This window comes from Macrosteles quadrilineatus, unplaced genomic scaffold (genome assembly GCF_028750875.1).
Source record: "Macrosteles quadrilineatus isolate MER2022 unplaced genomic scaffold, UCM_ALF_1.0 Scaffold_5__1_contigs__length_97177068, whole genome shotgun sequence".
NCBI classification, from domain to species: domain Eukaryota; kingdom Metazoa; phylum Arthropoda; class Insecta; order Hemiptera; family Cicadellidae; genus Macrosteles; species Macrosteles quadrilineatus.
In genome coordinates this window covers 51,374,764-51,397,101 of record NW_026542598.1, presented here as the reverse complement: position 1 = coordinate 51,397,101, position 22,338 = coordinate 51,374,764, and the positions used below count along the sequence as shown (strand labels likewise).

General features: G+C 35.7%; 1 protein-coding gene across 5 annotated transcripts in view; it reads right to left on the bottom strand.

The window, feature by feature from the left end:
- Nucleotides 1–22,338, bottom strand: part of LOC128993919 (titin-like) — a 26,183-nt gene extending 3,845 nt beyond the window's left edge. For 2 of the 5 annotated variants that reach the window (XM_054418035.1, XM_054418036.1), the window contains exons 1-3: nt 20,284–20,402; nt 14,302–14,434; nt 462–2,394 (exon numbers count right to left, since the gene is read on the bottom strand). In XM_054418035.1, the coding sequence (XP_054274010.1) occupies nt 462–2,394; nt 14,302–14,434; nt 20,284–20,347 (2,130 nt within the window). In that variant the 5' untranslated portion in view covers nt 20,348–20,402. Of the gene's footprint in view, nt 1–461; nt 2,395–7,706; nt 7,876–11,643; nt 11,881–14,301; nt 14,435–20,283; nt 20,403–22,310 lie in introns of those variants that run through there. The other 3 variants (XM_054418038.1, XM_054418037.1, XM_054418039.1) reach the window with 3 other exon arrangements.

Here is a 22,338-nt window from a genome sequence, read left to right as displayed (position 1 = left end):
ACCCGATTGCCGGGTGATTGGCTCTCATATTTCTGTATGACGAATAGCAAATAACAAGCGGTGACGTCCTGTTTTATAACAAGAGTCGACTTAGTTCGCTAAACACTCACAGATAGCAGCACTGCTTGGAACGTAGGCGGTCCCATCGTATTGCCAATTGGAGGGAGAAAGACGGGACAACAAGTTGATTTTTAAGTTTGCCAGATGGGGATTTTATGGGGAAATTTTACTACCAACCTACAACACAACAAAAAGCAAGTCACCCACTACACGCTAATGTGGAATAGGTCTGCCTTCGACCGACGCTAGAACAAAAACGATGATATACGAAAGGCATTGCCGAGCGTTTTCGATCGGTTACGGCAGCACCTGAACAGCGCTCGGCCCGTATCCGATCGGATACGCCCGCAGTGAACGTGTTAAAATGGATATAAAAGTGTATTGAAAGTTTTGCTACTTACATTATCTAGCACCATGTCATCAGCCTGGGCGTCTTCGTCCATCCATTGCTCCCTCTGGAACTGCCGCAAAGATTCTTTGTCCTGACTGGAGTCTCGAGTGCTCTTCCTTCTCTTTGGAGGTAGAGGAGGTTGAGGCTCTTCTACCCAAGGTTTATCTAGAGCTTCTGAGGACTCGTCGATGTACCGAGTAGGTGACATTTCCTTTGTAGTATCTGTCACATGTAGACTTGGAATTGACGGTGGTCTAATATCTTGCACATTTTCCTTCTCATCTTCATCATAGTCTACTGGAATTGATTGTTTACTCTGAGAACTTTGTTTACGTACCCGAGTAGGTCTGTTGGGTGGAAAGGTGTTAAACTGACTGTCAATTTCCTGTTTCGGCTCTTCAGATTTGCTCCTGGTTGAACGTTTCTTCAGCGACCTGGTGCGTTCTGGTCTCACTGGTTCTTCCTCTTCGATTTCCTCATCTTCAGTGTATTCAATATCTCGTTCGGGTGTCATCCGCATTTGTTCTGATGACTGATTTCTCATGGCTTCCATTGACATGCGTACAGGCTCACCGGTAGGCCTTGGTTTACTATCATAACCTTCATTGTCGTCATCATATTCTTCCCTGCCTAGACTTGCGAGGGCATTTTTGGGTGATCGGAAGGCATCTCGGATTTCAAGAGAAAGGTACCTACTGACATCTACATCTTCTCTACTCAAACCTTTTTCCCGAAGAAAAAATTCATCTGAATCAATTTCTTCAATGACTCCAGCTCTGTGTCTTTCTGATGAACTTCCTGATGATTGTTGTTCCCTGTCTGAGCCTGGAATGCTGATTGAACTCTCTGCCTTTTGTTTGCTTTCATTATCAAAAGTCACTGCTGCTTTGAAGTCTGGATCTTGGAAAGCTGCACTGTCATCCTCTGCATCATCCTCAAAAGACGGTTTTTTCAGATCTGACTGATTGTCCCCATCGGCAAACTTGATGTCTCTGAACCGCTGTGTCCATCGTTGGTTGAAAGGCCCTGTTCTACTGCCGGGGGTGGAGGGAGGTGTACTCTGTGTCTCCATTCGAGGGGGAGGAGTTAATGCTCGTCGACCTTGAGCAGCTTTCTTTTTTTTACTAAAAATTCTTGGGTAGGTTCTGAAATTAATGGAATCAAATATATTTTTCTTAGACCCTACCGTCGATTGATTTGATGGAATTTGTGCTTTATCTCTCAAGGGTCGTCTCAAACTACTAGTTTTTGTTTTCCCAAAATTGAAATTTGGCATTTTCAAATCAGGACGTTTAATGTTAAATTTTGGTCTTTCTGGGAAGTTAAATTTTGGTCTTTCAAAATTCATCTTTGGCCTATCTGGAAGGTTAAACTTTGGTCTTTCGGGGAAGTTAATTTTAGGCCTGGAAATGTTGCGAATTCTCGTTCTCAGTCTTCCAGCTTGGGAGGAGATCCTCTGTTGAAATCCCCTGGCATTGAATCCTCTTCTCGCTTCTCTTTTGAGAGGCAGCTCGTCCAGGCCAGATGAGTCCATCTGACTTGTGTTGAACTCTCCGTCTGTTCTGGATATCGTTGTAGCAGGAGTCGCTGCAAAGTTACGAGCTTCCTCGTGGTCTTGCACATCTTCCATTGTTATTCCTTGCATTTTATTGGTTTCTTCTTCCTCTTCATCATCGTACCTTAAACTTTCTATCTCTGCTTTGTCAATTGGAATAACCATGTCCCTATCAAGGGGAATTCGTAAATATTTGTGGTGACGATCTTCGAATATCGATCTGAAGTCGACTCTTTCCGGTTCACTTTCCTTCTCCTCCCCCTCCTGATCCGTCACTTTCAGGAGGGGTGGAGAAGGAGGGGATGTAGGAGGAGGGGATGTAGGAGGAGGGGATGTAGGAGGAGGATGGCTTGTCGCTGGTGGGTTGATTGGCTCGTATTCATGATCCCTGAAAAATTGTACAAAAATTAGTAACATAAAAATCTTATTTGCTATACTTTTTAATACTTTTTTCTACTCTAATTTAAAAATGGTCAAAGCCAAACAGCAGACTAAGTCATACAAATCCATATCATTCCTAACTGAAAAGATTTTCTTTCATTCTATGGTATCCACTTTTGAGGTGTAAGGCGGGATAAACTTGAATGACGAGGGGGGGGGGGGGTTTATGGGGTAAAATCGGTTTTCTCATTTTCGACCCTCAAGACATAAAATGTTTCCAACTTCTCTGTAGACCATTTTTAAGTGCAAATAGAACCAAAAATTTAGTATATCATCGTGTTCTTGTACATATTGGTTATGAAGAAAATTTAAAAAGTTTAAAATTTAAAGTGTCCATGTTATTCTTATGGAGAATATTGTGAAATATTGTATGTAGTTTGCTTGTTATGGATATATTTTGATTAATCTTGGCAAATTTATTTACTTAATACTAAGCTATTAATAATAAAAAACACTTTATTACCCTCCCTTAGCAGCAAACATAGGTACATGTTAAACCAAATATTATTTAAATCCACTCAGGCAAATGGAAAATCGCTTAGTCTGCAGGTTTGCTGCGTCGGGGATGTTTTTTTTTTCTCTAGACATGATAATTTTCCTGAATGACTCTTTTATATATTTCAGACCAAGTAGGTAGAGAATTTTACATCAAATCATTTGAACTCAGTTTAACTTGTTATCAGAACCCTCCATACATCCAGAACTCTACAGAGAGCTGTGTCTAGTATTTTTAGCTGTTGCGGCATCTCTTGGCACTTACTGCAGGGTCCAGACTCGTCCGTGGTCTCGTATTTCTCTTGGTTCTCAACTTTGGTTTCAAAAATGTGTAAAGCTAATTGCATTTTTTAAATCCCAAATTTTTTATTGGGAAAACACATTTTAGTTATGTATAACTGTGTCAAATATTTTGCTCGGTATTGAATCATCTGTAAGATGTCTGATTTATCTGGGAGGAGTAAATGCAGTTTAAAGGGCTTTTCCTTATTTCATGTAATAGTTTCAATGTAATTTTGACTGACCTGTTCATAATTTTAATTTTTTATCTAATATTATTTTAATAATAAATATCATTTATAGAAGTATAATGAATACTAAAGTTTTCGTACATATGTATATAAATGTTAGCTAAACATGTTTTCAAATTTGCCCTCCTACTCATACACTTTTTAAAAGGTTTGAAAATGAAATGATTAATTAACTTTTGCTAAAACAGGACAATTTTAATTATGATCTTTGATTGGTAAGTCAATAGTTCAATGGACTTAAGATCCATGACAGCGTCAGCAATGAGGTTGATTCTGATGTTGGTACATGTCACTTTATGACAGTTAAACTCTAGTATTGTACGGCTCACCCCTTGTTTTGCTGAATACATTCCTTGCACAGGCCAGGCCTAAGACTAAGGCCAATGTGGACGGGTAAATGTAAAGTTAAAAGAGGCTGCCAACATCTTTTATATTAAATAAATTATCTTAACTTGTAAAAACAAAACTTATTGACAATTTCCTGGTAAAATAAAATCACTAAAGTGAGTATCACAGTGATCACAAAAAAAAAAAAAAAAATCACAGTGATGATAATGAAAACAATTAATTGAGCGGAGCGAAGCTCATATACTACACTCCTGCTTTTGTTTTACAAATACTCCTCCTGAACGGCTGAAGCGATCTGCACGAAATTTAGCTACACCATAGTAACCAACCATGCAGTGCCGGATTTACCACTAGGCCGATTAGGCCGCGGCCTAGGGCCGCAAGCAAGAGGGGCCGCAGAGGATTGGAAAAAAACATTTTTTTTAGATAAAATTTGTAAAAAATAATTTATTTTAAACCACCAGTTTGCCGCGATCACAGGTGACCATAATGATGTCTCCGTGGACCGAGGGAGATGTTCACGATTTTGCCGCGGCCTCGGGTGCCTGTGATGATGTCCCGTGAATGCGGCCCGCGGGAGACGTTCATGATTTAGCCGCGGCCGCGGGTGACGTTCACGAATTAGATGCTGTATCGAGTTGTCAATGATGATGTCCCCGTGATTGCGGCCCGCGGCAGATGTTCATGATTTCACCACGGCCGCGAGTGTTGACGATGCATCCCCATGATTGCGGCCCACGGGAGATGTTAACGATTTCGCCGCGGCTGGGGGTGTCAATGTGGATGTCCCCGTGGTGGCTTACCGAGGAGGATGTTTACGATTTCGGCACGGCCGCGGGTGACAGTGATGAAGTCCTCAAGATCGCAGTCCACGGGAGAGGTTTTTAACACGACTTTGCCGCGATCGCAAGTTTCGATGATGATGTCCCCGTGATTGCGGCCTGCGGGAGATGTTCACGATTTTACTGCGGTCCCGGATAGTTATGATCACTAAGCCATCATAGTTATGATGGCTTTGACTTGGTTTAGGAGAGATGTCCACGATTTCATCCAGGATCACGGGTGTCGATGATGATGTCCCCTTGATGTATAGGAGATAGTCACTATTACTTCCGCGATCGCAAGGAATTTTCACCACAGGGGGAGGGCCGCTCAAGTAATTTGGCCTAGGGCCGCAAGTACCCTAAATCCGGCACTGATGGGAAGGTATAAATCTGAAATGGTAAAAATCGGACCACAGGGCTTTTTCCTACGCGAATTTAAAGTTTGTGCAACATATGTTAGTGAACGAACGTAAACAACAACAAATACCGTAACGATAAAAAGGCAAGAACAATCTGATTCATATCATTGATCATAATTTTCTACAAAATGAATAAGCAATAATTAATTATGTTCGCCAGAATAAGGCTTATTAACCTTTGACTTTAAATAATTCTAATAGCCATTCCATTTATGTGAACCAAATATAGGCCTACAATTGAGTTTGGATACTGCAAGTAGACTTCCCATTTATGTGAAGCAGGTATACCATTGATTTAGGATACTGCAAGTAGAAAATTCATTTACGTGAACGAACAAAATAAGTTTGGATACTGCAAGTAAACAATTCTTTTACGTGAAACAGACGTACCATTCACTTTAGAATCTGTAAACAGACATTCCATTTAAGTAAACCAGGTGTACCATTGAATTTAATACAGCAAATAGGTTAATACAGCTGATATGATGTTTTTTATACAAATCGGTCATTCACTGGAGGGTGGTCATTCACTGGTGCACTCACCCTAGGCATTTTACTTATGAGAACAAAATGTATCATTGACATTTGATAGGTACTGCAATCAGACATTTAATTCAGATGAAACATAGACTTTGGTTCCTGCATTTACGCAAACCAGACTTATAATTAATTGACTTTGAATACTGCAAATAGACATTCCATTGTTATTTGGTTCATTGTGAACCAAATATATAATTGACATTGGAAACTGCAAGATGCTAGCTCCGCTCAATATTGCAAGCAGACAACTATAGAAAAATATCAAATTAATGTTTTTACAAAATCTACTGTGATAAGTAAAAACAAATTCATTGTTCTTATTTATGTTCTTTTTACTAGTTTTTATAACAATTACCAAATCAATATTTGTCAATAAATAATCTGTCATGTGTTATTGATGGAACAAAAACTTAACTGATGACTGATTTGTTTACTCCTCATGTCAAAACCTCAGCCAAACATTTTGTTGGCACTAATCAGTATATGGATTAACAATCATATACTTGGTCACTGAATCACTTAATGACAGTAAGTCATACAGCCATCATAAAAGAGGTTTTCTACAAAAGGAATCGTTCTCCATTCTTCTCTCATCCTCCACTCATCATAGGGTTAAAATTTGTGCAGTTGCATTCCCATATTATTTTTGCATTTCACGTCAAATTTTGGATTTTACGATGTGAAAAAATTGATATTTCAGGGGGAAACTATTCAGCTCTACATAGAACATGTCTTATAATTTTAAGTTAAAAAACTGTCCCACTTCAAGCAATGAATATTTACAGCCATACTCAATAAAAAATAAAAAAAACACTCCCTTAGTATAATTTTCAAAGAGTGGTTTTAACCTCCGGATTACAGTATACTTAAAGTGGTTTACGATACCTGAATAAAGTAGGTTGTGCTTGGTATTGTAAACCATTCAAAGTATTTCCTTAGTAAATCAGCTAGAAGTGTGTGTCAACAGTAGCTGCTTTTGAAAAGAAAAAAAAAAGAAAAAGTAAAACAGTTAATTAAGAAAACTAGAGATTTAAAAGACCAGAGAAAAGTATGTCAAAACCTGACCTTCATGGTCTTATAAAATGTAATGTTATCATTGTATTATTTTTTTCATCTTGTATCTTGAAACTATAAAACTGCAGAATATATCTATTTACATTTTGCTGTAAAATGAAAAGAAAACCATCAAACATGAATGTGTTTTGGGGAAAATCTTGTTGTCAGTAAAGCAGATTAATAAAAATAACTAAAGAGTTCTGTGTGGGGCAATAAAATTACTTGACCGATATTACTGATCAAAGCCATTTTCAACTAATTCTAAAACTAGACTACAAAAAAACCCCTGAAGTTCAGTTTTTGTTTTTATAACTGAACTTCAGGGATTATTCCTCAGATTCAAGCTAACATTTCTCCCTAACCAACCAACCAAGAAAAATAAGCTGTTAGTCAATAGGCTAGTTGGGTATTAGCATTGTGAGTCAACCCTATCATTGACTGATTTAAATCAAAGAAGTCATATCACATCTATATGGACTAGCTGTAGCCAACTTTTAATTCAAATTAAACATACTTAATGAGCCAGACTCAGAGTGCTACTGCCAAAATCCCAATTGCTCCCTTAGGTGTAGGATGATATTATAATAATTCATGGAGCATAGGAATGCTATAGTTTACTAAAAGTTGCCCCTTAATTCATTTGGCTTGGTTAAAAAGTAGGATTATTTGACGAAAACCAGTATTTACAGCAGAACACTCTATCAGAGACTTGATTTAGACTTAATTCAATTTTATTCATAATATAGCTAAGCTCTTACATGGGAATGTTTTGCCTACTTCTATCAGAAGTTTTATGTACAATGTGGTTTGAGTATTTTGACAGTTTTTAAATACTGATTGTATTATAAACTTAAAACAAAAAATCTATTTCCACGCACAGTTGTATGTCTACTGGACGAATCTTTCCAAAGTTTTTGATTGTGTTGCAATGAGACAGGAGACGGAGGTGAAAGTTTATACAAGTTTACAAATAAATTTTTCAATTTTAAATAACTTGCATGGTAAAAATCCTCAGAGAAACCTTACTTTAGATCAATGTTTACTCACATATTGTTGCTTAAAGCTCACTTCTCAGCACAGTCACTTAAAATCATAAATAATGACTTTTTCATTACTGTCAAAGATTGACATTAATTAGCACAAACGAGGGTAATTTGAAGAGATGTAGACGAGCTTCTAGATTCACTGTCGGTCAGAAACAGAAATAGTTCCCTCAGTCAGTGGTTCGTACGTGATCCTCGGCTATTTCAGTCTTCAACTTCAACTGAGTGCTAACATTTTATTAATAACCGCCTAACCATTCCTGTATTGTCTTAAGCAAGTGAAGAGTCACTGAAAAGGGTTATCTTAAATTAGGGATACATTATTTGTACTATTCAGTACTAATGAGAGCTTTTGAGAATGTTGTTTTTGCTGGTTTAAACCTTTTTTATATAAATGTCATGGGTACAAAGCTTTTACATTTTAGAGTGTAAAAGTTTATAAAAGCTTGACTAAAATACACTATTGGTAAATGGACATTCCAATCCTCATTTTAAAGCTATGTCGAGTTTTATAAAAAACATAACAAATGTTTTATTGAATGGCCAACAGAATTTCCTGCTGCAAAATATTTTTTTCTTCCCACCAATCTTTTAACACCTCATTATAAACATTAGCCCTGACAACTATTGCAAAATATAGCATATTTTATGTCATTTTTTAGGTTCTTTTTTAGTTTGGAATACTATATGTGCGCCAAAGTAAAAACTGTGCACCAAAGTAATGCTTTCTGTACTATAATCTCTGCAAGGAAGCCCACTTTGTCGGGTGACTGTAGGAATTAATTATTTGCTTTAGGTTTTAAGTTTTGTTTTTGTTTTCAACTACTGTAAAGTAATAACTCAACAAGATGTTTACTTATGTCATTTAGTTTGTAATTGCAATTTTAATTTTTGAAAAGTTGTTACATGTTTAAGCTAGTGATTGCTCACTAAGACTAATTATATCATTGACAGGGAAATACACTGTGTGTGAGTGTAGGTGAGAAGCTACACAGGTACACTACTGGCAGGTATCTGCTCTGTAACCTCCATGTCTACTCGTGCAAATGTGGCTTATGGACCAGCTGCCAATTTTTACTTTTTCCCCCTATACATAATAATGGAAAAGTATTGTTTTTGTAAAAAATTTCAAGTTTGGGTTTTGGGTGATATCGAACCCAAAGAAGTGGTTTTCAATGTCATATCTCTATCTGTCTTTGTGTGTCTACAGAGATACAGGCTACCAGCTGTATTTTGTTGAACATTTTATTTTTAATGCAGATTTCCCCATAAAACCATACAAAATAAAATATAAATCAAATGACCTTGATTAAAATTTTGTATATTACAGTCCTTTTGACTCTAAACAAAATATGTCACCACCCCCAGTGCTGTTCAAAGTCCCTAAGTTTTGTGATTTTTGAGAATAACCCTCTCGTTTACCCACTAGGCTACACGTTTAGTTTTAATGCCAAGCTAATGGGAGAAAGATTATGTCAGTTTGCTGATACTGTTTGATGATTAAATCCATATTATAAAATTGAGATGGTGTCTGTCTGGGCTGACTAAAATACTAAACCAATATAGCCAAAATTAACCACAAAGATGGTCCATATATCTAGGACCGTCATAGACCTATTTATTTCCTTGGGTTCCCGTGGATGTCCAAAGTTTTGAGGTGAGGTTTGCAAAAGTAAAATATATAAAATAGGCAAGCACTAACTCCAAACACAAGAATGGTGCAACTCCCATTGCTTTAAAAATTATGGTTTAAAAGTCATTAATAATTATGTAAAACCAAAATATAATTGCAAATCTTTCCATAATAACAACAACAAAAATTGGATTGAATGAGCTCGACACATTTTGACTAAAATTTAGTATGTCTATTTTACTGTAAACAAATGTGTACAACCCCAATTGCTCTAAAAATGAATGATCAAAAGTATTGCAACTTTTGTGATTTTCGCCATAAAACTGCATAGTAGTTACTCAACCGCTACCAACAAGTTCTCCACAATCTAAGGGGAGAAAGTATGTGCCAGATTGCTAATACATTTATTTTATTCAAATAGGAAATAAGGGTATACAGAGTCGTTAAATGTGTCATTCATAGAGTTTGCTCCCTATAGATAAAATCTGTATTCCCTCTATAATTTGACTTATGTATTTTCTCTGAGATCTTGGTACCACAATATAGTAAGGCATGTTATGAAAGATTTTATAGTTTACAAGTTTTTAGTGAAAAAGTTGTGTACAATAAAAACAGTACTCATCGTCAGCAGCACATTCTATCAATCAAAGGTCCAATTCAAATAAGTAGGCTACTTTTTTATTCTGAAACTTGCGACAAGCAATGACACGCATCCCATCCAGAGTGAAAGATATATATATATAAGAAAACAGAAGGTTCTACGTGTTTGTAAATTCGGTAATTATGAGTGTAAAAATGTATTGGCAGGTATTTTTCAAGTACTATTTAACAACTTGTCAAATCTTGACAGGAGTTGTAAAAGTCGCAGTGGTTTGCAAATGCAGTAGTGTACAACTAGGTGCGCCAAGGACGTTCGTTAATTATGTACCTATTGTCCGTCTGTGTGTCCGCGCGTGTACGTGTGTGTCTGTGTGTGTGGTAGTGCCCGCCCTCCCGTCGCTGATAACACTACACCACAACTGATAACAACGTTGTAGACTAGCTCAAACATAGTAAAGATAACAAATAACCCGAAATGTGTCTGCATTCCCGCGACTTCACTCCAAACACCAGCTCTCTTTAGCAAAATCGACCAACGAAAATACAAAATATAATACCATAATAGACAATCTACACATATTACTGTAGAAAATATGCTAATGCCTAGAAAAAGTAGTGTAGTTTATAGTTTTATAGGTTTAAGTATGAAAAGTATATTTTCTGACTAAGAGTTTTTCGTAGCATGACAAACTAAATTAGTAGTTGCTGTTATCTTCATAAATTACCAATCTCATCAAAACGCCCTTCAACAATAAACAAATTTGAGGGATTTTAATCTTCAGGCTGGATAGGCTACTTATAAGAACGATATTACTATAAATTAATTATTCGAAACATATATTTTATGGCGTACTTCACAAGGTTGTACTAATTGGTTCTATAGTCTGCGGTTGTACTAATCAATTAAATATCAAATCAGGAACTATAGGAACTACTTCTTCCCTAAACAAAACAAATTACAGGACCTACTGAATTAACGTATGGGGTTATGCTGTAATTAAAACAAAATTTATTTCCAAAATTGCTTCTTAGGCTATTTTTGTAGTCTTACACAAGGTGTAGAAAGTATTATTGTGAGCTAACTGTAATATTATTATTTGTATTATCTACGAACTCAGTGCAATTCAACTCATATTTAAATGTTCATGTTGTGGTTTTTTTCATACAGTGAATAGGTTTTGTCATATTTTATCTTTGAAAGCTGCCTTCTTTAAAAAGTAATTCAAGTTGAGTTTGTGTAGACTACGTTGTCTGAGTTATCTGTAATAAACAAATAGTTGGTCTAATGCCAGATTTTAACTTGCTCAGGCTTGAACCATCGCCTGCATAACGTATTGTAATTGAAATTAAGCCAATTACTTGATTCTTACCAAAGTGACAACATATAGTTAACAGTAACACTTTTATTTTCAACTTTTATTCATTCAAAAAATGTTCTTCAATTTAACTCCCATTTAAATGTACCAAATGTGTCAGTTAATTGTGGTCGTGGTGTAAGGGAGTTTCATATCACAGTACGGTAAACATCGTGTTTACTGCTCTTTCTCAGGGTTTTACAAACACGATTGTAGTCTTGAACCAGCACGCGCAGTATGATAATTGCAATCAGGTCAATCAACTCATGCAGTGCGGCGTGAGGCGTGACACAGCTGGTTCTATATTTAGCAAGCAGGTCAGAGTTCACCCCGTCACCGTGTCTACTACTCACCCCATGTTGCGGCTAGGGGGGCGAGTACCCACCAGGGCTTGTCTCTCCGGCAGCAGACTATCACTCTGGAAGTACTGACAGCCGCAACGCACCTCCCTACTTGTGCTGGAGACACTCGAGTCACGTGACCCCTTACTGTCCTGACGTCGCCCTAGCTTCCTTCCCCGCGGCTCCATAGACCTCAGCCCATCATCCTCCGCCGTACCTCCGCCTGTGCCTGCGGTGTCTCCCCGGAGAGTGCCCCCCTCCCTAGCACCCGCCGCCCCGGCCGTGTATAAATACATCGGTTACAGGTGCCAAACAATCGCACTACCACACCACCACACGCTCGACGCTTTTGGAATACCGAGACTTAACGTGGCGTGTTTATGCGGGAAATTAAATTACGTTTTTGTTTGCATTATGTTTATTTTAGTACTTGTGATGTCTTTTTGGGAAAAATAACAGGTCCTAGTTTTTGTTGTAGGTGTTTGATGTGAAATAAACCATGGCAAAACTCTATTGCATTTCTATATCTGAATTTGAAATTAGTAATTCGTTTCTAGCAAAACTTGTGATATTTGATCTTATGAACCTAAGGTGCAAAGGTAAAATTTTGTTGGGGGACATTAATGATAACACTTTTAAATTCATGAATTTCAACACTTATGATGTATTGATTGTTTATTGTTACTATTCAGGAACAGTCAAATAGTGATGTGATGTTAGAAAACATTAATAGGCAATAATGAAGAAAATGACTAAATTCAGAATTAATCGTTCTCAATTTCAAACTGGCGATTTTCACAGAATCAGAAGCAGTTTGTTACTCCTGCAAATATAGCCAAGAAGCCTAGTTATATTTAGGTTTCCAGATCAAGGATAACGATTTACTTATTTCAAAGTTCCATCATTCATACCCTACTTCCAAGTTTTAAGGGATACAATTTTTTCTCGTATGACTGAAATACTTAGAAATTATTTATACATGGAAGTTGACAAACCATCCCATGTCCAAAACTATGTAAGCCAGTTTTAGATTAAATATTTGAATTAAACCCACTAATAGAGTGTGTTCTGCAATCAATTGGTAGGTAATGATTCTTTCGAAAAACAGGAACTTTACATCAAAGTAAAACTTAAGGTAAAATAATGTATCGTTTATTGCTGTTTTATGGACCAGAAAAGTTTTATTTTTTATTAGTTACTAGCCACCATACCCGTGCTTCGCAACGGGAAGAGAATGCTTAAGACAATAATTACTATAGTTCGGCCGCTTAGAAAGCGACCTCCTCCAGCATTGGTTTAGCATTAGCGCGCAGGTCGTTTTCTAAGCGGCCGAACTATAAATTACTATTCCATATAGATCTGCTGTATGTAGATAAACTTTTTGTAATCCACTAAAAGTATTAACTTAAAATATTAACTGGCTACTTTTGTTTCCCAGACATTATTTTCTGGGAAATAAACCATACAAATACAAAATAGGTTTTTGTAAACATTTTGGTAAAAAGATATTTGATAAGAATTACGCACCTAAAAAATAAAACTCCCTATTCACACACTATAAAAAATTATTTATTAAATTAAAAACATAAACATAACTGTAAACAATCCTACTTTACAGTTCTAATTTTGTATCACAACTGCTTGGTTTAAATAAGCAACTGTTGTCATAAATTTAGACAAATAATAGTGCTGCACCCTTTTGGTACATTTTGTAACCTTTTAATGCTATTGTTCATCACAGAATCAAATTGTTTAGTTGAAACAGCTGATAAGATTCTTTAATTCCACTTTAATATGAATACTACTAAGGTTAACATTGCAAACTCCAGAGGCACTGGGGCGGAGCCCTTTTGACGGATCTTCACCAAACTACACACAAACCTTTTTTGAATAATGCTTAATATGCCTGAAAGTTTCATTTCAATCTGTTGAGCGGTTTCGGAATCCATAACGTTCAAATATATATATACAAACTTCCTCTTTTATAAAAATATAGATGTACAAGAAAAATTAATAATTACATTTTATATTTTTTTCTGCATCTGTCAACTTATAATATAAAATTAATCAATGTATCACAGTTTAATGTATTTTAATTTCAATAGTGTTGAATTGTTACTAGAAAAAAATGTTTAGATCTCCTTTTTTCCGATCAACACTCCATCAGAGTTGGACCAAGGCCCCACTAGAAAGGTTGGACAGACCTACAATCGACAAATGCCAAAATAATTATCTAACCTAATCCCAAGATTATCCTTTAACTAATTGAGCTTTCTGTTTATACTCATATTATTTTTCCTATTTTTTTTCTAAATGTTTTATTCATTCAATCAAACAATTAGTTTATACTTAATTGAAAATTATGAAATTGGGTCTGTTTACTCATAAAGGATTGATAATTATAGCCTACGATTTTGAAAGCCTTAGCTTTACACCTTTTGAACATAAGTGTACCTAAAGATGGCAAATTTAAGATTGGCAAAATGGGTCGTTCCCGCTCCCCATAATTTCCTTTATAAACACCCTGTATCATTAATAACAGAGTGTAGCACTGTTAAAGGGTCATTCTATATTTTCTTTTAGGATAAAAAAAATTGGCTTTAGCCTGCCCATAAAAAGAAGTCTACTTTGGTATTTGATAGTCAATACATGCATAGTTCTTTATCGTACCTTTGTTCTTCAAACTCTTGTTCATCGTAGGGCCCCTTGAAGATGTGAGTCCAAGGGTACACTCCAGCCTCCTTATCCCTCCTTACCTCTTCCCACAGGTATGTCTTGATAGGAACTGGTGGAGGCAGATGCTCTAGAGCAAAAATAAAATAACAACAGTTGCCTAACTAGTACCTAATGTTATAAAGCGTTAACTATAGTAACAAAACAAATAAACGGATAAACAATCTGACACATACTTTCTCCCATTAGATTTTAAAACCCCCTTATCATGGGCAAGTGGTTTGGAGTAACTATAATATTTTACAAGAAAAATTACAAAAGCTCTTTTGCAATAACTTTTTAACTGTAATTTTTACAAAATTAGGAGTTGTATTATTCTGTTTGGGCGTAAAAAGTACCATAATATACTAAGAATTAATCAACATCGTTTGAGCGGTTTTTGTAAGTACAACTTTTTTGTTATTTAATGGATTTTACAGGGAAATTACCAAAAAGATTATAAAAAAAAACCTGGAGATACCATGGCAGTTCCTACGTACGGAATGTCATTGAAATCGGACTACATGTGTAGTCTGTACACATCCACACACACACATACAGTGTTAAACAACCTAAGGGTGTGGAGAGTTAGAGGAAAGGGTTGATCATGAAAACAAATAATGCCTTTCCAAAACATTGGTTTTGCCAGTTACCCAAGACTTACCCTCCTCACACCTCTGACAGTAACCTGTGCTCAGTTTCAGTACCAGGTAAATGGTCGAGTATAAGGAAGACCCAACGTGTTCGAGGATGGTACAGCATTTTCACCCCATCTGCATATTTTTTGTCTTCTTAGCATAATTTGAATGTACAGGCATACAGGCACCTACACAGACATCACTTCGAAAACAACTTTTTTGGGTTCAGGGGAACCCAAAACGGCTATTTACACTCAAAACTCAATATAAGGCGAAAACAATACTTTTTCATTGTTCTGGGGAGAAAGTATAAAACAAGCTTGCCTGATTTGGGAAAGCAGATTTTTACAAGAGGGTAAGTATGGGTTACTTTCTGATCCCCTTATAGATAGTGTCTGGAGGAATTATTGTTTTTTGTCAAAACTTTTGAGCTCGAGTTTTAGGTCTTCCTGAACCAAAAAAATGTGCTATACGAAAAGTGTCTGTATGTGTTTGTGTGGAGAGCTATGCAGACCACATCATTCTGTGGTCTGATTTTTATGACATTTGTGAAATTTAATAAATGTTATAGTCATTTTAACTCTAAACAAAATGGTACAACCCCCATTGCTGTAAAAAATGGTTCAAATTAAGATATTTCAACGTTGTGATTTCCCCCTTCAAAATTCATAGTTAAGTTCATATTTAAGTAAACACACTCCCACTGCTTACCTTAACAAAATTTAAACACTTTCTATTGCATATTAGGAACATTTGTCCCTATCAGACTATTAGCTCATTATTGATGGAAACATGATATTGACAAGATTATATTGTTGCCAAGTCATATTGGCCATTTATTTATAAAGTAAATCATCCTTTGTTTGATCCTTTACTTTGCTGGCATTGCTGGCAAAGTCATCACCAAAAGAAACACATTCCGGTGTGCTTTCCACTCCCAGAATAACTTTTCCTCTTTCGCTTAACTTTTTTGGTTTCATTGAAATCGAACCAATAGATTAAGAAGGCCAGGATACATAATTCCACTACAACAAATCTATGGGAAAATGAACTATAGTCCTATATGGGGAATCCCTAGAATGTCTCTAATTTTTTGTGAAGTATGGCGGACGATGAGATAATAAAATTATTGTTGAATATTTAGGTTTGCGTACACCCTGTTTCTTTCATTACCATTTCTTCCAGGACTATTCATTAAAAGCCCAGTAACATTTTATGGCTTTCAAAGATATTAGATATAACACTTGATTTTCCAAATTGAATTTCTTACAGAATTGCTGGACTTGTTTAGGAATTGTTCTTCTTGAACAACTTTATATCTTCACTTTTTCTTCATGAACTTCCTTTAGCTTACTTTCGTTTATGTCTATCCTTATGTCTATAACAATAATGTCACTCCGCCTCACAGAGCCCTCTTCTTCTATAGCTGTGACCTCTTCATAGACCTTGTAACTTTTTTTCTGAATTGATCAGCTATGATTTTTCTTATCGTATGGTGGCGGGTATTCCATAGAAGACTACTAAATGGGCACTTTCCAAGGAGGTGGACAAGAGTTTCAAGAATAAATTTCTCAGATACAGGACAGAGTGCCAGCACTGGTTCCCGTCCCTGGATCTCCCTTGAATACTTCTAAGGGAATAACATCTATGACCATTTTCAAGTATTGTTTGAACTCAGCTTTTGTCAGGCCAAACCTCTAACAAAGTTCTTATTGATCTTATTACATTCTTTAAAAAGAACCACCCCATTCTCTTTGTATGGAAGCTTACACCAATTTTGATACCTTCATTTAATCTCGTAAGATTTCTCACAGTATCTTGGATTTTCAGGCAAACCCTATAACTTCTTTGGGGGCCACCTGTAGATTGGCAATTTACTTCGTCGTCAGGCCACTAGACCGTATTTTTTAATTAAATAGATAAATACGGAAAACCTCTTCGTCAACAAGTTATTTCATCGTCAGTCCCATTGACCGCGGCCTGTAAAACTAAATTATTAAACACGAAAATCCCCTTGATTGACAATTGACCTAACCGACAGCTTACGTGGTCGTCTTTTTGGTGGAGATGTGTGAAGCGGCAGCGTGTGCAGCTGTGAAGGCCGTTGCAGGCGTATCAACTACTGTATCTTGAAGCGGCGGTTATAATTCCGATGATTTTCAGCTATAACAATGCAGCGGACTAGTGAGGAGTGCTCATCTTTTATTATTGTAATTGTTTGTTCCTCAATCGATATTATTTTATATACAGTTCAGTGAATATTAATTTGCGTATTGATTCTGCGGAATATGAGAACAAAGAAGACGCAACTGAGAGTAAAAAAATACGAAACATATTAGGTCTATATTCATTTCCTGCAATTTTGGTTTCTAAACAGGGGATTGTGAAGGTTGGGAGGAGGGATAAGATGGGATTATGGTCTCTATTTCACCTTTTCAGATCATTTACGACCATGAACAACTTACCTAATTGTTACCAAGACCTTAAATGCTTGAATAAGTCACACTTTATTCTCCGCACGCTTTTTTCCCAAGGACACAACAATCAAACTGGGGTTTTGAGGAGGTTGGAGTGAAGATAGGTGGAAGGCGTAATCGAGCAAAATGAACACTGTAAAAAGTTGTATACAAAATATTAGTTTGATTTAGTATAATCTTCTAATAGAATCTCCAAAATCGGGATTTTTATTTCAACTAAAATCGACCCCCCTATTTTGAGGGTAAAGTAGGGTGAGTAAAAACCCCCAATTTGGCTAAGAATTAACTTTAGATAAATGCTAAGAGAAATATAAAGTCAAACATGCCAAAAACATGTTTTAATTTACTCCAGGGCAGCCAAAACCATTAAAAACAGGGAAAATAAGGTCAAGTTTCAAGTTCAAACCTGAATTTGGGGATGAATAAGTTAAGGTGGAGAAAAATGTTTAGAAACAAAGTTGTAGATTGTACGAAGTAGTGACGGCAGGGACTCTTCTTTTTTTGATCAGACATACAGTTGAGCCATTACGGACGTTTAAAGAAAGAAAATGAGGTAAAATTCCCAAAATTTGGAAAATCGAGTGCATCTAAGGGTGAAGGGGTGGAAATGGGGAAAAATGCTGAATTACAAAGCTTTAGCTCATTTAAAATAAAGGGCAATAGTCTCTCCGTTTTTCAATCAGGCCACTCGTTGAGCCCCGACGTAAAAAAAACACAAAATAAAAAATGTTTTACAATTAATTTTTTTGGGGGGGGGCTGAAATATGAAATTGTCACTTTTCAGAATTTTCCTGGAGGTTTGGGGTCGAGATCCATCATCGTGCCAAATCTCAACTCCCAAGCCCGTCTAGAAGTGCCCAAACATTTGTATACCTGATCAGTGAGTGAGTTACACATCGGAATTAATAGTTTTTAAAGAATTGTTTATTGGTATCAGTCTATATATAGCTTTAAAAAATAAGTACGTATTATTATAACCATTTGAGATGAGGACTCCATCCACCCATCTATGTGCGTATTTTAACCCAAATATGAATAATGCACAACTCCTAAGGGCAGAAGCGCCATTTGGGGATGTTGAGGGTTGAAGTATCAAACTGAAGGGAGGTCATAATCTGCAAGATAATTTGACCTCCATGTCACTGATAAGTATACACAAACAAGGCCTATATAAATATCAGGATTTACATATATTTAAGTTAATTTAAAAAGACGGTCTAGTGGCCTAACGATGAAGTAAATTGTTCATCTACTTGTAGGATCCCAACTTCTTCATCAAATTGTCGAATATTAAGAAAGTATGGGTTTATGTTGGATTGATGATTCCCATATTCAATTACATATATACAGGGTGTCCCGTAAGTAAACAGCCAAACTCCGGGAAATGCTTCTATGGGTCCAAATAAAGAGAAAATCAAGAATAACATTTTTTCCAAAATCGCTTTATTAACCAGATATCTGCCATTTTGTATTTTTTACATAAACATTTTTATTTATGCATTTTTTCAACCGATCTTTATTAAACTTGGTATGTACCTAAGGTAGAAAAGACCCATGTTAGAAAAAAATTCATCTTGATTCAACTTACAATTTCAAAATGGCGGCCATTTTAATAAACGGCTAATTATATGAAAAAATGTCTGGAATACTTTTATTTAGAATTTTTAATTCCCTATCAAACAAAACCAAGTTCAAAATAGCTGAAATATTACGATTTTTAGTTGTAAAATGGGGCAAACCTGACTATAATATATGACGAAGGGGATTCTTGTAATTAATAATTTAATTTTACAGGCTGATCAACGGGGCTGACGACGAAATAACTTGCCAACGAAGAGGTTTTTTGTATTTATACATTTATGTTAATTTAAAAAGACGGTCTCTAGTGGCCTGCCGATGAAGTAAATTATCGATCTACTGGTAGGCTCCCAACTTCTTCATCAAATTTTCCAATTTTAAGTAAGTAGGGGTTTTCCGTTTGTTTTAATACACAACATATGATTATATGTTGGATTGATGATTTCCACATTGAATAATTACACATATATATGGGAAGTTCGCTAAAAGGATGGCAATACCTTTCTTTATATTTTTAACTTTTGTTCTATACCCACACAATCTAACATAAATTATTAAGTGAATAATAACCGTGCGTGCTATCTCAGGTATTCAAATGCCTCCCAATTTGTCACTAACCCACCACATTACAGGCATTAAAAGAATGAACTCCAATAATACTAATGCAAAACTTAAATCCATCCAAGCTTTGCAACGGAACCAGATTGACGATTAAAAAAATGACACCAAACTCGATCGAAACAACAATCATCAGTGGTAAGTTTAAAGGAGAAATAGTCCCAAGAATACCGATGATTTCATCCGAATTACCCGTTAAATTCAAGTGACTACAATTTCCTTTGCGTCTTGCTTTCGCATTCACTATTAAGGTACAAGGGCAATCCCTGATTATCACAGTTTAAATTTAGGAAATGCATGCTTTTCACACGAACAGCTGTGTTGCGTGCTCACGTGGTGGTAGGTACGCCTAAAAACTTATATGTTTATACACCTAATGAAAAACAAAAAACATAGTTTATCCACTATGGCAATTAAGTAAAATAGTAATCTATTTTTTTTTGTATATTTACATTTTTAATTATTTATTGTAAAGAACAAATTACCAATTAAAATAATAGATGTTAGTGCAGCAACGCGCGCCGGGTAGCTGCTAATTTAATTAAAAATAAATAAAACTATATTTTTTGTTGTCCTAGGATTTGACTTAAAACATGAAATATACCAATTTCAAAATAAACAAAACTTACGTCCTGGTAGGTAGTTTGTCCGAAAAGCTTGCCAGGAAGGGAATGGTGTCATTTTCATAAACATAACCCCAGGACACTACATCATAGCAGTAAGAGTAAGAACAACGCAGGGCTGCATGAACCAGTACACTGCCGGCCTCTGAGTGACACAGCAGGTAAGTTCAGGTGTGATAACATGATGACCTTGTCTCCTGGCTTCTCACATGATAATTGGCCCATTCACAATCAGCTGACTTGTTAATACACCTGCTAGTGTATACTTAGTTAGTGCTTAGTCCCAGTAAACCTCACACGAGGCAGCTATGTCCTATTACATAGATGTTTATCTTACCAGATTATAGTGAGGTTTTTAGAAAAATGATAATATTTTAGTATAAAATAAATAAATTTGCCAAAAGTTCGATAAAATATATTCATAAACAAGCAAACTACAACATTTACAATATTCTTTCTAAGAATAACAATGGAATTTTAAATTTACTTTTTGAATTTTCTCCGTAACCAAAACCTCACAAAAACACTTCAATATACTAAATTATTTATATTTTTAAACTCTTTAAAGTGGTCTAGAGAGAAATTGAAATTGAGTGGGGAATTTTGTGTTTTGATGGTCAAAAATGAGAAAAACTAATATTTATCCCACAAAACCCCATTCCCATCGTTCGATCATGCTGGTTCACGGACTCATTCAAGTTTATCCCACCTTACACCTTCAAACCAAATTTCATCAAAATCAAACAAAAATTACTCAAGTTATTGCGTTCACAGACACACATACATACATACACATAACAATTTGAACGAATAGTGTTTTTGGCCTCTGGGGACATCAAAAGGGCTCAAGTCTTACCATTAAATACATAGTCTACAGTAAATAGCTATGGGGAATTCTGCTAAAATTTAACAATAAGAATCATAACTGCAAAAACCATTAAGTTTGTTATTAAAAAGTTGAGAATATGCAGAAAACAAGAAAAAATAACACTCAGCTTATTTTTTAGTTCTAATAAAAGAGGAAAGCACAATTTTACAAGTAGATGATTAATTGTATTCAGTTAAATACAATTGTTTTAAGCTGATGCATAAGGACATAAGGATGAAAAACCTATAAAGAGTATGGTACCACCGTCCTACCAGGTGGTTTGTAACAATTAACTTTCTTAGAATAAATATTTAATTTTGAAGATTCTACACACATTTTATTTATAGTATGAGAAGGTCTTTACAGCTGAATAAAGAAATGAAATCGAGTGTTATGAACAAAACCGAAACTCAATTATCGCACATGTTTTCTTAGACTGTTGATATTTGATGTTTTTGAGACAACGGACATTAAAAAAACATATTTTAACTATGATTTTGACTTGAAAAAGCAATTTATTAATATACATAGGCTTTACCATTAAGACTGAATTAGCTGCTATTCTATTTAAAAAAGTTCCCAAAACCAAAACTTTTATTTTGAAATCAATATCAGACAGAACATACAAGAAATATTAAATTCCATTTTGTAGCCCCTGAACTGCTTAGTATAAACTAAATTAAAACATACATCGTCTTGCAGTTCAAATAAATAGTGTCTTTTTCAATCCACTACATGTTTCGCCATGTTGGCATTTTCAAGTGGTTTCAAGTCTCAATGTTTCTGTGTACCACTTGAAAATGCCAACATGGCGAAACATGTAGTGGATTGAAAAAGACACTATTTATTTGAACTGCAAGACGAGGTATGTTTTAATTAAGAAATATTACTAAGACATAATTTGGCTAGCACTATGAATATAGCTGACTAACCAATCACAGAATGAAGTTCAACTGTATTGAAATCAGATGTTGAGTCAGGACACATGTCCGAGATTGGCAACATTCCCAAACAGTAAACGGTGAATAGAACCTGAGTTTTCTGTTGCATAACATTATAATGAGATATTGTACACAGCAGCCTGTTGCTACTACGGACAGACGGACGTTGCCAGACCACTCGTGATGATTGTTATAAATACTCAGTAATGTCAGAGCCTACGAACCTTGATCCTCCATCTGCGCTGTGACGCT